At 34.1% G+C, this 15,581-nt stretch overlaps 1 protein-coding gene across 1 annotated transcript; it reads left to right on the top strand.

Annotated features, from left to right (window-relative positions):
* The first annotated feature begins 11,667 nt into the window (after nucleotides 1–11,667).
* Nucleotides 11,668–13,997, top strand: LOC120131551 (probable signal peptidase complex subunit 2). The gene is made up of 5 exons (XM_039148521.1): nucleotides 11,668–11,821; nucleotides 11,934–12,085; nucleotides 12,728–12,809; nucleotides 13,549–13,691; nucleotides 13,760–13,997. The coding sequence occupies exons 1-5, from the start codon at nucleotides 11,720–11,722 to the stop codon at nucleotides 13,854–13,856; spliced, it is 576 nt and encodes a 191-aa protein (XP_039004452.1). The 5' UTR covers nucleotides 11,668–11,719; the 3' UTR covers nucleotides 13,857–13,997.
* Nucleotides 13,998–15,581: the final 1,584 nt, after the last annotated feature.

Below are 15,581 nucleotides of genomic sequence, written 5' to 3'. Positions count from 1 at the left end.
CAAAAATTAAATTTTTATGACTAAAATAAAAGTGGAAAGAAAGTCGAGTGCTGGGATTTATAATTTACCCCAAAGAATATGTAAAAAGTTTGAGCCGCAAACTTAACATTTACCATCTTACTCCACAAAACCTTTAGAAATAAAATTATTCTATAAACTAAATATCCACAAATTTAGGGGATGTCTAAGGTACGACAACCTTAATATACGGCTAAGGAAAGACGCTACCGGAAATGTTAATATTTTTTAACATTTCCGGTAAAACACAATTTAAAACATTATTTTTTTCTACCGAAAATGTTAATATTAGGCCATACCTAAAATATTTAACATTTTCGGTAAAGCGCTACCTAAAATATTATTTTTTCTACCGAAAATTAGGTAGTGAAATTAACATTTTCAGTAAAAAAAATAATATTTTAAGTAATACTTTATCGAAAATATTAAAAAAATTATCATTTCCGATAGTGTATTTTATTAACTGTATATTAAAATTGACGTATAGTAAAATTACCCACAAATTACCCACAAATCTCTATGTCCAAGACGGTGGGCATTAATGAGTGAGAGAGTTGAGTTGTGTTGCAGTGAACCTTGACATCATCCAAATTACCAGCAGATGACAATTCTAAGAACGACCATATACATTTAAATATTTCTCTAAACAAAATATATCAAGTAGCTGTCCAAAATGTTCGAATGATGACACTTTTTAAATAAAATATTACAATTATAGAGTTATTTTGTGATATTGTCTTAATTTTATATATTTGGATCTTTTTAATTTTATAGGAAACAATCATAATATGATAAAGTTTGATATTTTATAATTTCGTCTTATTATTAAATATTTAGGGTCTTATTTAACAAAAATAGCACAAAGCCTCTATATCTTTTGAGAGAGTCTATCGAGACATGTTAGAGCGCAATCATATCACTTTAAAATTTTAAATCCTATGCAATTTTAGTTATTTTTATTGATTCCGTATCTCCTGAAATTTTATTTCTACATCTCTAAAATTTTAATATAGTTTTTTAAGTTTAGGTACTAAACGTGTCAAATTTTTAACGGCGGAGTACTAAAATGAAAACTAAACATTAGGTATAGTTTTTAAAATGAAAGTTTAGATACAAAAACGAACCAAAATTAATAGTTTAAGAACTAAATGCATAGTTTACCCTAGAAAATACATAGAAAAAGATCCAGATATATGATCATCCTAAATTTTCAGAGGCGATTCTCACCCACCCCTTCGATCCATCCCTGATCATTGTAATTAATGAATAATGAACATTTCTTCTCTTTCCAGATGGAATGAACCAAATCAAGCTTATAACAAGTCCAAATGCAATTTGAACATGAAGATTAACCCCAAAAACCAAATAAAGATTCATGAATCAAACCATGAATTTATGCATTAAAAACACATTTAAATGATGTGCCTGCAACAACTATGACCAACAACCAAGTAGCCAATAAAGAAATTGTAATGCTAATGGACCTGAATTCACAGTTTCATCTGAAGAGCCTGGACATGTTTAGTCAATAAACACCGGACGAAGATATAGTTTCAGTTCTCTTCATTGGTTGAGATTCCACTATAATCTCTCAAATTTATGGATAAAACAATTTAGGGTAAACTACACAATTTGTACCCCAACTATCATTTTTGTTCTGTTTTGATAACGTAATTATTTTTTTTCCAAAATCGTATTTAAGTTATGTTTTTGTTTCATTTTGATCATCGACCGTTAAAAAGTTAACATAACTACTGACATGACATTTTCTTATTTTTTTCAATGATGAAATGACATTACCTTATGGCGACACGTCAACGTCACCATTAATACCCTTAACCCACGTCGACCGCCGTCCTTTGTTGTCGACGAAGCTCCACCCAACCTTACATCTCCCTTACGATTAATACCCTATGAAATCGCGACCGATCGACGATCGATCAATTGCAAATCGATATTTTATACCCTGCGAACCCTATGGTGAAAATCGTGATCCCATGCGATTCCGATGGCCAACAGTGGCAACCATGGCAACGTATGATTAAAGGATGGCAGAGACTACGTTGACGGTGGTCGTCATGGACGGAAAGGGCGACAATGGGAGGTTAGGGTTAGGGATTTAGGATTTTTAGGGATTTGAGTTTTTTTATGATTAAAGAGAAATTAGGGTTTTTTATATAAATATAATATTTTTTTAATTTTTTTAAAAAGAAATAAATTTCAAAATTACCATTACATGTGTCACTTAACGGAATAAATTAACGAAGTTTATGGCCTGGGTAGCTAACATGGTAACGTTTGTAACGCTAGGCACCGAGATCGTTCAAAAAATAGCTTAGGCACATATTAGTGACAAGCGGTATAGTTTGGACACTTATTTTATAATTAAGTTATTTTTAACGACGACTGACCAAAATGAAATCAAAACTAAACATTTGATATTATTTTGAAAAAAATAATTAAGTGAATAAAACATAAGAAAAAATATACTTGAATTACTAAACGTGTAGTTTCCTTTTATTTTATATTTGATGTCCCTTGGAGAAGCTGAATTATGCTCCTGAGTAGGATTGGATCAAGGGGTTGGTAAGTAGTCGATCTCCTAAAATTTTTATATTATCATATCATTTAGGTATTTTTTTTTATAGCTTTTGATACTTTTTTATCTTTAAAATATTATAAGTTCGCCATCTTAAAATGTTATAAATTTACTCTCAGCATAAAGTCTTACATTCATCCTGTAGTTGATGTTTGGAGAACTTGTACTTTATGCAAAGTTTAACTTTATTCTCAAGTGTCCCAAATAAATCAAGAAATTGTAGATAAGACCCCTAGAGAAAGAAAGGCGGGGGGAATGATGTAGACAATGACTCCAACCTTTGGATAAGATAAAGTTGAGATTTTAGATTCGATGATTGATGTATGAAATGGGACCCCTATATGGTAAACTTGAGCTTAGCTCCACTCAATTTCCAAGCATCATCTTATTCCTGTTTGATTATGGTGCATGCATCATCAAAAGGATTACCATTGTTGTCATCTCCATCAATGGTAGTATACTCCTTCATTTCATTATGTCTTGTTTGTGTATAGGGTAGATACCTGCATGTAGACCCCTTTCCCACTTTTTATAGGGTAGTATACTCCTTCCTTTACTGATTGGGTTTCTTCTTTCACTGCTTCTTTGAGATCTACCACATAATCACCAGTAATAGCATGCTCAAGGCCCTGCATGATGATATAACAAGAGATTAACCCATAATTTATTTGTGCAGTTATCAGGTGTAACAGAGAAGCAAATGTATTTAAGTTGCAATCACCTGTGCCACTTTGATCTCCTTGTGTTGCTAAGTTCCATTAACCAACACTACTTCAGTAGTTGTGAAATTGGATGACATTATGGAGAAGTTACTTCTTCCAAGAAATGAAAGTATTTCAATCTTTTGGATCATCTGTGTCTGTCCTCTTCTTCATTCCTAGAATAGCTAAAGCTTGTTTCTGTAGCAGAATGGTAATGGTCTTCTGCATCCACGTAAAATACATGAACTCCACATTTCTTCACCTTGATATATTCTTCATAATTGAATATGCTATGTTTGATGTAGAATTCAAACCATGCTTCCTCATAATTCTTGTCTTCTCTAACCATATCGTCACCGCATAGAATTAACACATGATCACCGTTGCACTTCTGCTCTATCCATTGAATTGGTCTGCAAGATAACCTACTTTCGGAAAATTCAATTCCACCGCCACCGCCACCACCATGGGCTGCTGCCAGTTGGTATGCACAGATAAATTCAAGATCAGCAATGGAATAGCAGTGAGTGAGATTGGCCACAAGGCAGATAGCAAAACCCAAGAATCTGCCCATTAATTGAAATTTAATCGAGTACCTCGGATCATATCTTGATGCCCATTTCTCCACCAGGGATTGAATTCGAAGCATGTCATTTGCCTCAATGTTATCAACTGAATCTTTATTCAAGCAGAAGCAATTAGAGAATATCATAAAGAAGTTTTCTTCTTCATCATCAGAAGAATGAAGATTTTGATCGGTGAAGGATAGTGTTCTTAATGACGTGCAACCATGGGCATTCAATTTCCTCGTATCTGATGGAAGCTTTGACAGTAATTTGAGTCTCATGCAATTAATCACTGACAACTCATGAAGATTACTCAAACGATCTGAAGACAAAGACACTTCTTTAATTTGAGTTCCAGATAAGTTTAAACGAGATATGCACCAAACTTTCACACCCTATGCACCAAAGGCTTTTGAGGTTGATGGCTCCTAAGAGACTAGGGATCTTCCTTAACTTCTTGCAATAAGAAACGTCAGTTACGCTTAAATTTACAAGATCCCGTGTAAACAACGTATAAAATAATTATAGTACTTACAAGTATTATCTATCTACTTTAGTCGCATAAAAAAAATAATTATAAAATACTTAATAAATACTCCCTCTATCTCATAATTTGTGTTTTATATCGACTCTCATTCTAATTAGTCCTTAAACTTTTGAATATTTTAATTTCATCCCCAAACTACAACCCTCATTTTAAATTAGTTCCTAAACTTTTAAATCTTTCAACTTCACCCCCAAATTCACCAAACATGACATTAGTTTCCACCACAGTTTAACCTAAAATTTATTTTTTAAAACATGTGGACTAACAATTTTATTAGCAAGAGATGTGATTAGTAAATATGTATAGTTTGGGATGGAATTGAAATGTTCAAAAAGTTTGTGCATTAATTTGGAATGAAAGTCATAGTTTCACTACAGCAAAATTGTTCTATAACGACGTTTTTAACGGCATTTTGAGAGCAAACGCCACTAAATTTAAACATATAGCGACATTTATATTCCAAACGCCACAAAATGGTAACTTTAGTGGCGTTTGTATAAAAACGACGCAATATGGTTCATCCATAGTGGCGTTTTCAACAAATGCCGCAACAGAGTAATACTTTAGCGGCATTTTTATACAAACACCACAATGGATTCAATTATAGTGGCGTTTCTCAACAAACATCGTGACAGAGTATTAATTTTGCGGCGTTTTTATAAAAATGCCGCAATAGGTTTCGACTATAGTGGCTTTTTTTCAACAAACACCGCAAAAGAGTAGTACTTTAGCGGTGTTTGTATAAAAACGTCGTAATAGGGTTCATCTATAGTGGCATTTTTTCAACAAACGCCGCAAAAATGCATACTTTAGTGGCGTTTTTTTAAAACGCTACCAAATAATCAATATATGCTCCATCCTTTTCTTCTGCCCGATCCCTCAAATCATTTCAACTCTTCCTTCCTAAAAGCTTCTTCTCTGGTACAATAGTGGGCATTCCAAGCGACGTCGTCTTCTGTCTCTCCCAAAGACCAAACCGGGCCTCTTATTGGCGAACCATAACACGATTGCACGGTTTTACCCCTTCTTTCACTACCGAACTTTTTCTTTTTTTTTTAAATGTGGATATTCTGAAAATGGGGGAAAACCTAGAAACCTAATGTATTTGAGAAAAATAATGGCTTTCGAATAGGAAAACCCAGAAAATCCCGCTGTCATTTTTATTTCTCTATGTGGAATTGAGGTTTACAAGTTAAGTTTTTACACCAGTGCATTTGGAGATGGTGTGAATTTTTATTACTTTGTGTCTTGGATTTATCCTGCACATTTACTGATAAGGTTTTTCTAATTTTTGAAGGCCTATGAAGTAGTTTCTTGGTTCCGGTTAATGCGTCAAATTCCATGCTATTTTGTTTGGTTTGTATTTGGTTTTTGCTGATTTTTAACTGCTATAGTTGTTGCAATTGAACTGTCTTTATATGCTTCATTTGCTTAAATGGACTTATGCATCATAGATAAAGGATGTACATTATTTATTGGTTACCTACTCATTCTGCACTTTCTTCAAGTCCTCGTATAATTCAACTTTGCTTATGAAATCTTCCCTTAACTTTTCATTCTCAACTTTGACTTCATCTAGTTCTTCATAAACCTTATCCTTGGCCATCGTTTCCAAGAAAATATAGTTAACAAATAATACTCGTAAGAGCTGCCAAGGCGCTGACTGAAAGGATGATAGGATTATCCTCTTTTGAGAAGGATTAGGCCTTAGACTGGAACAATTCTAAAAAAGAAAAAGGGGTCGTTCTTCCTGTCTTGAGGTAGGTATGCTTACATGATTGAGGATTGAAGTAGGATATGCCCCTATATGATGCAGAGGGTATATGATTGGAAGACTGGCAGGAATAACTAATTAATGCTTACAACGATAGAAGGACTAAAAGGAACTTATCATCATCAGAAAAAGGAAAGAATGCTGGTTTGTGTTGTGTATTTGCTAATTGTTCGGTTTCTGATTCATATGATTATTAACAATAAATAAATAAGGCCTATGAACTAAAATCATTACTTACTGTTAAGGTCTCCAACGATGCGGGAAAAGATTTTGTCATTACTACTACATAAAGCACTAAATTACACACTTGTTCGTATGTAAAGTGTAAATCCTTTGGAAGTGAAAATGTCATACAATATTTTAAAACCATACGAATAGTATATAGTCCATCAGAATTCCTTACTAATTTAAACTGAACTACAATATCTTTTACAAAAGTAAAATCCATGCTCAAGTAAATTGAACATGCCTATCGCAACATGTTTCTCATTATGTTTTCTGTGAATTCATGTACCCTTCATATCATACTGTGTAAGGAGGAAATATGCTATTCCATTTTCTAGTCAGGGAAAAAATGAATCTTGTGGACACTTACATGGTATCTTTTATGTTTGATTGTTTCTCTGATGAGCTGATATGCTCTCTTTAGCAATATGAAAGAGAGTTTAGTATTTAGCTTGGGTTCTTGCATGTTTGTTTTTCTTGCTTGCTTTTGGTTTGTGTTTACTTTTGTTTACTAATGTTGAAACATCAAAAGACAGAGTAAGATAAATTGATTGTGGATTAAACTTCAGAAAATTTAATCCACAATCCCTAAGCAAAATCATCAAAATGTCCACGTGGCGTATTTTCCCTGACGCTGGATCAAATTATAGTTGGGAGGCTTCCGGTTCGTTCTTGCCGTCAAAACCCGATGATAACCCGAAAGGAACTTCTATTGCTCCATACCCTTCCATGGTCGATCTCCTACTTCAAGGTAATAATCTTTGAATCTTTCTGTCGCTATATTTTTATTTTGTACTCTCAAATTTCATAGATCGTATGCAGGATATTCAAAGCTTATTTAGAACGATGATAGAGGAGTGGATAAATATCCGATGTTTAGAACTGGATTATGGAAATCTGTGGCATTGAAAGAATCTTCAATGGCAAAAGCAATATCTATCCTCGATGAATACGACGCTACCTCTACTGTTACTCCAAGTAAACGCTTCTCTCTTTTACTTAATTTTTTTGTTTAATGTTTGATTATGTTCCCAAGCAACCTCCAATCAATTTTCATATTGTAGGTGGAAGGTCGTTATCTGTTTCAAGTGAAGCATTGAAGCGTGCAAGGAGTCTTCTTGGTGAACCGGAACTAGGGGATTTATTTGGTGAAATGGATGAAGAGTTTCTCCATATACAGTTTACACGGAGGAAAAACTTAACGATGCTTTATCAAACAAGGAAAATTGTTTTTTTACTGCCTTTCCCCACGAAGGAGCAATGAAGACTAAATTCTAGTGAATAATATTTTTTTAATTGAAAGTGAAATAACCTAGACTAAATTCTAGAGAACAATGTCAAACTACATTACATTTAATTTTAATGTTTATAAATTTTAATTTATTTTGTTGTCAAAATTTATGGTTGTTGTTATTTATATAAAGTTACATGATATTAAATTTAGGTGATGTAGAGCAGAAATGAAATATGCAAAATATCAATTAATCTTAGCAAAAGAATGGTAATTAGCGTCGTTTGTTCCAAAAACGTCACTATAGATCTCGACCTTCTGCGGCGTTTGTTTCAAAAACGTCGCTATAGATTTAACCTTTTGCGGCGTTTATATCCAAAAATGCCGCTATAGGTCTGACCTTTTGTGGCGTTTGTTTCAAAAATGCCACTATAGATCTCGATCTTTTGCGGCGTTTGTACCAAAAACACCGCTATATATCTCAACCTTTTTCGGTGTTTGTTCTAAAACGCCGCTATAGATCTCGACCTTTTGCGGTGTTTGTTCAAAAAATGCCGCTATAGATCTTGATTTTTACGGCGTTTTTATTTCACAAACGCCTCTAACATTAGCGACGCTAGTATGGCCGGCGTTTCTTACGGCGTTTTTGCTATCACCGCGAGTGCTTTTAGCTGCACTTAAAAACGCCGCTATAGGACTAAAAAACGCAGCTAAAACTCTATTATGATGTAGTGTTTGGGGATAAAATTAAAATGTTCAAAAGTTTGTGTACTAATTTAGAATGACAGCCATAATTTAAGGATGAAATTGAAATGTTTAAAATAAATAAGATTAAATATTTTATATTTGTTCTAAAAAATATTCATTAATATAGATGAAGAAAGTATGAAAGCACATACCCGAAATCATTTTCATCCCAAAGTTGTTCTATGTTGCTATGTTGTAATTCCTACACAATAAGATTCATACCTGATAAATATACATTCCCTACCGTTATTAGCCTTAAACTAGACTATAGTACGACATAACTACCCATTATTAAACCATATGAAAGAGTATTAGAAATATAAATATAAGTAACACTTACTTTTATTATATTTGAGCACTTTATACACTTCTTCGGAATTCCACAACCTACTGCGTTCCCCAGGGTCTTCTGATTCTTGACGAACAACATCCTTGCCCGTCTCTTCAAGCATATCATGCATAGAAATTATCTCATGAGAATTGATATCAAGATTTCCAATTTATTCATCTTCGGGTCACAACTAAAAACGTCGGTAAATCCTTCCTTGTGACCACTGTTTACGCAAGTCCTAATGCTACTAAAAGAGCTGTTCTTTGGAGTCATCTTCGACACTTGGCTGATTCTATCCATCTCCCTTGGCTTATTTTCTGGGATTTCAACGCCACTCTTACAGCCTCTGATAGAATGGGTTGTGCTAATTCTACCAAGCCGAGTACAACATTTCAGAACCTTATTTCTGATTATGATTATGGTATTCGCGATATGGGTTTCAAGGCCCTAATTACACTTGGTCTCGCGGCAAAGCTAACGTTCGTCTAGATAGATTTCTTTGTAATGATCAATGGGACGAAGCTTTTTCAGAATCTCAAGTTCGTCATTTACTACGTTTACGCTCTGATCATAGGCCTATCTTTCTCCAGGTTGGTAACTCTGCCTCATTCCCCCCCCCCAGCCTCCCTTTTCATTACTTCTCTGGTTGGAATTCTCATGAAGATTTTCATGACAATTGGATCCCCTCTGAGTGCATGTCGACTACCATCACCAACTTCTCTAAAGCCGTTGATATCTTGAATAAAAAGGTTTTTGGCTATATCGACACTAAAAAGTGCATTATTATGGTGCGCTTAAGGGGCATCCAGAAATCTCTTTCTATCCGTAAGAGTCGTTTTCTCATTGACTTGGAAGCTGATTTACTTATTGAACTTGAGAATCTCCTTGACCACGAAGAACTCTTATGGAGGAAAAAATCAAGAACTGATTGGATCACCAATGGAGATTGTAACACTCGCTACTTCCACCAAAGAGCTACTTGTCGAAGAAAAATAATAAAATTTTGAACCTGAAACTTCCTAATGGAGAGTGGTGCTCGGACAATGAGGCTCTTCGAGATGAAGCGTGTTCTTTCTTCAAAGGTCTCTTCACCAATGATATCCCAAATGTAGCCGGTTTTCCTCTTAAAGGTCACTTACTTTCTATTCCTGATCACCTTGTGCACTCGTTGGATACCCCTCTTTCTGCAACTGAGATCCATGAAGCTCTCATGAATATGGCTCTGCTTAAGTCTCCTGGCTGGGACGGGTTACACGCTGAGTTCTATAAAAAAATTGGCAAATCATTGGCCCTTCAGTCTGCAATTTCATTCAAGACATTTTTAAAGGAGGTGTTACTGAACCTGAATTGAATAAAACAATTCTAGTTCTTATCCCGAAATTGGACCACCCTCGGACCTATAAGCTTATGCACCATTATATTACAGTCTGCAATAAAAGTTGATCTCGAAAAGTCCTTTGATCGTCCTTTTTCGTTAAAAAAAAAACAATAGTCGTCTGGACTAGATGTTAACTTGTTAACTGCAATATAATAAAATCGGATCTCAAAACCATTTGAGCTATCTAGTCATTTAAGATTCTACTATCAGATTTTATCATATCTGAATCAGTATGTTAATGTACAACAAAATAGTTCGTCAATTTTTTAACAAAAATGGTGAATTTGGAATATATGAATAGTTTTGTGACCATTTTCTAACTTTTGATAGTCTAAGTGTTGAACTTATATTTTGATATAACAAATATTTGTAAAATTGATTTTGGACTTAATCAAAATTTTTAAAAATAATTCAAAGTCCAAAATAATTTGAAAATAATTTGTTCTTAATTGCTTTATATATGTGAAATATTTTTTAGTTAATTAAAATATGTTTAAAGCTTTTTTTAAATATGAAAAACAATATTTAGTCACTATGTGGCACTGTTCATGACACTGTTCATACACGGATATTGTTCATAGTTTAGAAACTTTGTAAGAGTTTTGAAAATTTTATTAAAAGTTTCGAAACTTTACAAAAGTTTCGAAACTTTGTACTCAGAAATTGTTTTAACGGTCCGATTTTCTTGAACGGTCATATTTTTTAAGTAAGAATTTTGAAACTTTGAAGAATAGCGTGTTTAAAAGTTTCGACACTTTCAAAAAGTTTCAAAACTACATGCGCTTGTGACCTTTATTGCATGTTTTTAAAGCTTCCCAACGGCTATAACTCATCCCCAACGGTTATAAACGGCTAGCAACTCATTCCACACAATAAAAACTCTCCAATGACACTTGAAGAAGGTTATTACACCTATCCAAGCTTAAAGATCAAGAGAAAATAGTTTTCATTCCTATTTCCTCCATTTTTCTCTTGTACATAAGTGTATAAGCTTAATTGAATATCTTTTGTTTTTATTCTTGTGAGCTTAAATCTTTGTAAAGACCTACTTTTTGAGGTTTCTTGTTTACATTTCTTATCCTTTACAATAGGGGAGTGGTTATAGTTTATCCTTGAAAAGCTAGAGAATTGTAAATGTTACTCTTGGGCCTAGAAAAAGAAAGAACATATCAGTGAATTTGTTGAAATCCTTAGTGTGGAGCTAAGGAAGTGGATATAGACTTTGGTTGAGAAAGTCGAACCACTATAAATCTTGCGTCTAATTCTTATATTTTATTGCTTCCACACCAAAGATTTTTAAAGGTCAATTCACCCCCTCTTGGCGGTTTTCGGTTGATTGTAAGAGCCAACACTAAGGACTCAACAAAGAATTGACTTGTAATTATGGGTTCATTTTGTAACTTTTAATAATTGAGGAACTTAATAAAATAATACTCTATAGTCAGGGGACCATTTGTGTATTTTATCCTTGAAAATATTAAAATTTCTAAACGCGTCGGTTAAACACTCCGTGAGATCACTCATATAAGCCTTGACTTCGATATTTTTGGCAGTCTCCTCCCGTCTCATAAAATCCGCTGCGCCATTTCCTTAGAAACAAAAATGGCAGAGAAGAAGGCAGAAACGGGAAATAAAAACGCGAAGAAGGCGAATCTCTTAGATCACAGCTCCATCAAACACATCCTCGATGAATCCGTCTCCGAGGTAAGACTAATTGAAAAAGAAAACGAATCAAAACAACCCTAGATCCGTTAGTTTTCGCAATTACAGTTTAATTTTTGTGTAATTGTTTTTCTCTCTTGATAATTTTAAACAGATGGTTAAGAGTCGTGGACATGTTGAAGATTTGAGGATGAGCAATATCAGGTTATTGATCGGAACTGTTATTATTGTAATCGCTCTTGTTGCTCAATTTTACAAAAAGAAGTTCCCCGAAAACCGTGATTTCCTCATCGGTTGCATCGGATTATATCCTTTTTCCTCACTATTGTAATTTCTAGATTAATAATTACGCTCTGTTTGGCTGTTAATTTTGGTTATTTAATAGAAACAAGTAGTTATGTGATGCAGTATTATAAGTATGATACAGATCTAATCATAATTATCCATATGAAAGTAAAATTGGAATTTAGGTACTTTGTTATTCACAAAAAAGGGTTAAAATTTAAAATTTATTTAGTTAAAAATATTTTAGCTTTTGTAATCAAATGGACCTTTTTTTTCTAGATGTAAAACTGAGCAGTGAAAGCAGCTACTAGACTGAGTATGTGGAATTTTTGTTTATGAACTAAGTTTTGTTGAAATTTTCATCTATTTGGCACTATTTTAAAATTAAATGATTAAGAGCTTTGAGGAAGAACCCTTTTCCTTCACCTTACCTTGATTCGACATTTGGCTTTTTTCCTACTTGTGAAGAGAGGCCAAAACAATGATAATCTTTTCGTCTTAGTTTATAATGCTAAAACCGGAAAACAATTGGTTAGAATGTACCTACCACTCAGAACTAGATGGTGTTAACATAGTTTCCACGTTCCCCCTGATTTTTAGGGCAAATAAAGGGTGTAATCTTTTATATTTCTTTCATGTTTCTATGATCCTTGACGCTGGAAAATATGTAGTCTTCAATGGAGTACTCCAGCTGATCATGTACACAAAGGAAAAGAATGCCATTCTCTTTACTTATCCTCCTGCTGTAAGTTCTTTGCTTTATAATTAAATATTTCCTTATGTTATATATTGTGCTCATGTTATATGTTGATTTCTTTTTCTTTAAGCGAAGATCATCTTCATGTATGATAAGTTTGGACATTGTTCTTGACGTGTTTAAGCCTGTGATGTTGAACTTTCCGCAATATTTGCATGGTTACTGATTCATGATATTACCATCAAACTCTGCTGTCATATTGGCTATTAGTATTAATGCATGATGGCACTTTTTAATGCGAATTCATTGCCATCTAGCACTCTGTTCAAGTTTCTATTGGAATGTTGAAAAAGTATTTGCATCATAAATAAAATTGAAGAAAAAGGAGCTTTAGGACTATATCTACTTTTGTTGCGTTCTCTTTATGGTTAAACTATTACATTTCATCCTTATTACAATGTTACCTTTTTAGTCTATCAATGTTTTATGCTCAAAGTAATGAGGTGGAACAATGGCTAGCATCCAATCCATAGACTCCTTTTTTCTTGAATATTTCCCAAGGTCAATGATGTTGCGGCACAAACTCAACACAAACAAATCCCAATTATTGCCTAAGCCTCTACATGGTCTTCCAAAAGAAAGTTTAGTAGTGTGGTGCTTTTTGCGTGCCCGTGGGTAGAAGGAACTTTCAAAATCACTAAGTTAAGGAAGTAAATCCACTACATGATATACCTAGTTCTTGCGGTTCGATGTTTTCTACATCTAAGTACTGATTCCGTGCTTTCAGGGATCCGTCACCAGCACTGGTCTGGTGGTCTCCTCAAAGTTGCCAAGATTCTCTGATCTTTATACCCTTACGATAGCGAGTGCAGATCCCAAGTCAATCTCTGCAGGGAAAACGGTCGAGTTGACCAAAAGTGTTACCCAATGGTATCCCCCCTGCCTAATTTCGCTCTTTCCTGCCCCATTTACATTTCTAACCTGTAAAAATACTGCAGGTTCACCAAGGACGGAGTATTGGTGGAGGGCCTATTCTGGAAAGACGTCGAAGCACTAGTAAATGATTATGCAGCAGAACCAAAGAAAAAGAAGTGATCTTGGTAACTAGATAGTAAGCCTAATACTCATAAGTTACTGGTTACCCCGCGAATTCTGATAGGTTCATAACATTATTGGTCTTGTGTTTGAGGATTTTAAACTGAATGAGCTTTGCCCGAGGATTAGAAGACAGTTTTCTAGCTTGCGAACTAATTTTATGATTTTATGCCTACTTTCTTTTGGGAAAACTACGCATTTGGTACCTAAATAATTTAAAAAGTATTTCTTAAAAAAAATTAGAAGTACTCTTTCACAATATTTTCCAAAAATAATATTAAAGAATCCTCTAGACAAGTTTATAATTTGATTTTTTTAATTATTTTATATAATCGTATCATGCTGAATCTTATCACCTTTAGTTAAACAAGTAATTATAATCTTTAATTTCTCGAAGAAATCAATGTTAATGTGTAGGGTAAACTCCTCACGAGTTTACTCGAATCATTTTTTTTTATTAAATTTTTTCATGTTTAGATGATAAATTTTAATAAAAAATATATTTTATTGAAAATTATCAGGTCGACGTGATAAGTTTCAAGTCATTATAACAAATATCGTAGATACTAATTAATTTTAGAGATGGTCTAAAAAACTAATTTTTTTTATCCGTCTTGCCTATTCGTCCAATTTTATCATGAACTTGTCTATCATTGGACTGATGGATAAGCCTGTGGAAATCACTAACGTATGCTATCATCAAACATGGCCTCGCTTCTTTTGCTCCTGACCTTTCTTCCATACGCCGGTGGTATAGCCTTGATATCATCACTAGTTTACCTCTTTTTCATATGTAGTGAAAAAAACAACATCCCTAAACCAAATATCACAAGAAATGGAGATTTATTCTCGATCTGGAACTTCGATGGAAGAATAGCATTCGAAGACATCATTGAGGCGACAAATGACTTCGACATCCGATATTGTATCGGCACCGGTGGTTACGGTAGTGTCTATAGAGCACGGTTACCGAGTGGGAAGATCGTTGCCTTGAAGAAACTTCATCGGCACCTGTTAACATCCCTAATTATAAGTTCCTCTTGGCATCACTTTAAACATTATCTTCCAACGTAATGTTGAGTGATGTATTAGATCCACGCCTACCACTTCCAAGCGATCCAAGAGTTGCAAAGGATATTGTTTTTGCTGCTACGATTGCCTTCGCTTGCTTACGGTTGGACCCAAAGTTCCGACCGACGATGAAGTGTGTGTCTCAACTCGAAAAAGAGCGGTAGCCGATCGTCTCCGAGTTATCTCCGTGTTGCAACTTATAAACCATGATCTGTATATGGATGGTGAAGGCAAAATTCAGTCTCAGAATACAGTCCAAGATGGTGAAATTCATGTTAGTTCCTCAACTTAATGTTCGCATTCTCCGAACAATGCAAGATATCCCTACGTCGTTTTGACTCTTCATTTTAGTGTTTAAAATTAAAAATATATGCTTGATACTGTGTTCACAAGTGAATTTTTATACTAAAAACAATCAAATATTACGAGGGACAAAATTTCTATTATTTGTATGTTAAGATAAGATTATCTTGCACGAACACGTAGCCTCCGTGGTAGAGGAATTGATGTTGTTTCTTGAGGATTAGAATTCGAGCACCATAGATGCCAGGGAAGTGAGCGTTCAATATTGAAAGGTTGAGAGTTATCTTTGAATTGATATTGTCTTATACTTACCCCGAAATAATAATAATAATAATAAAAGAAGAAGATAAG

Source organism: Hibiscus syriacus, unplaced genomic scaffold (assembly GCF_006381635.1).
Source record: "Hibiscus syriacus cultivar Baekdansim isolate YM2019G1 unplaced genomic scaffold, ASM638163v2 tig00001695_pilon, whole genome shotgun sequence".
Taxonomy (NCBI): Eukaryota; Viridiplantae; Streptophyta; class Magnoliopsida; order Malvales; family Malvaceae; genus Hibiscus; species Hibiscus syriacus.
The sequence above is the reverse complement of the archived record's forward strand: the minus strand, read 5'-3'. Positions and strand labels throughout refer to the sequence as shown.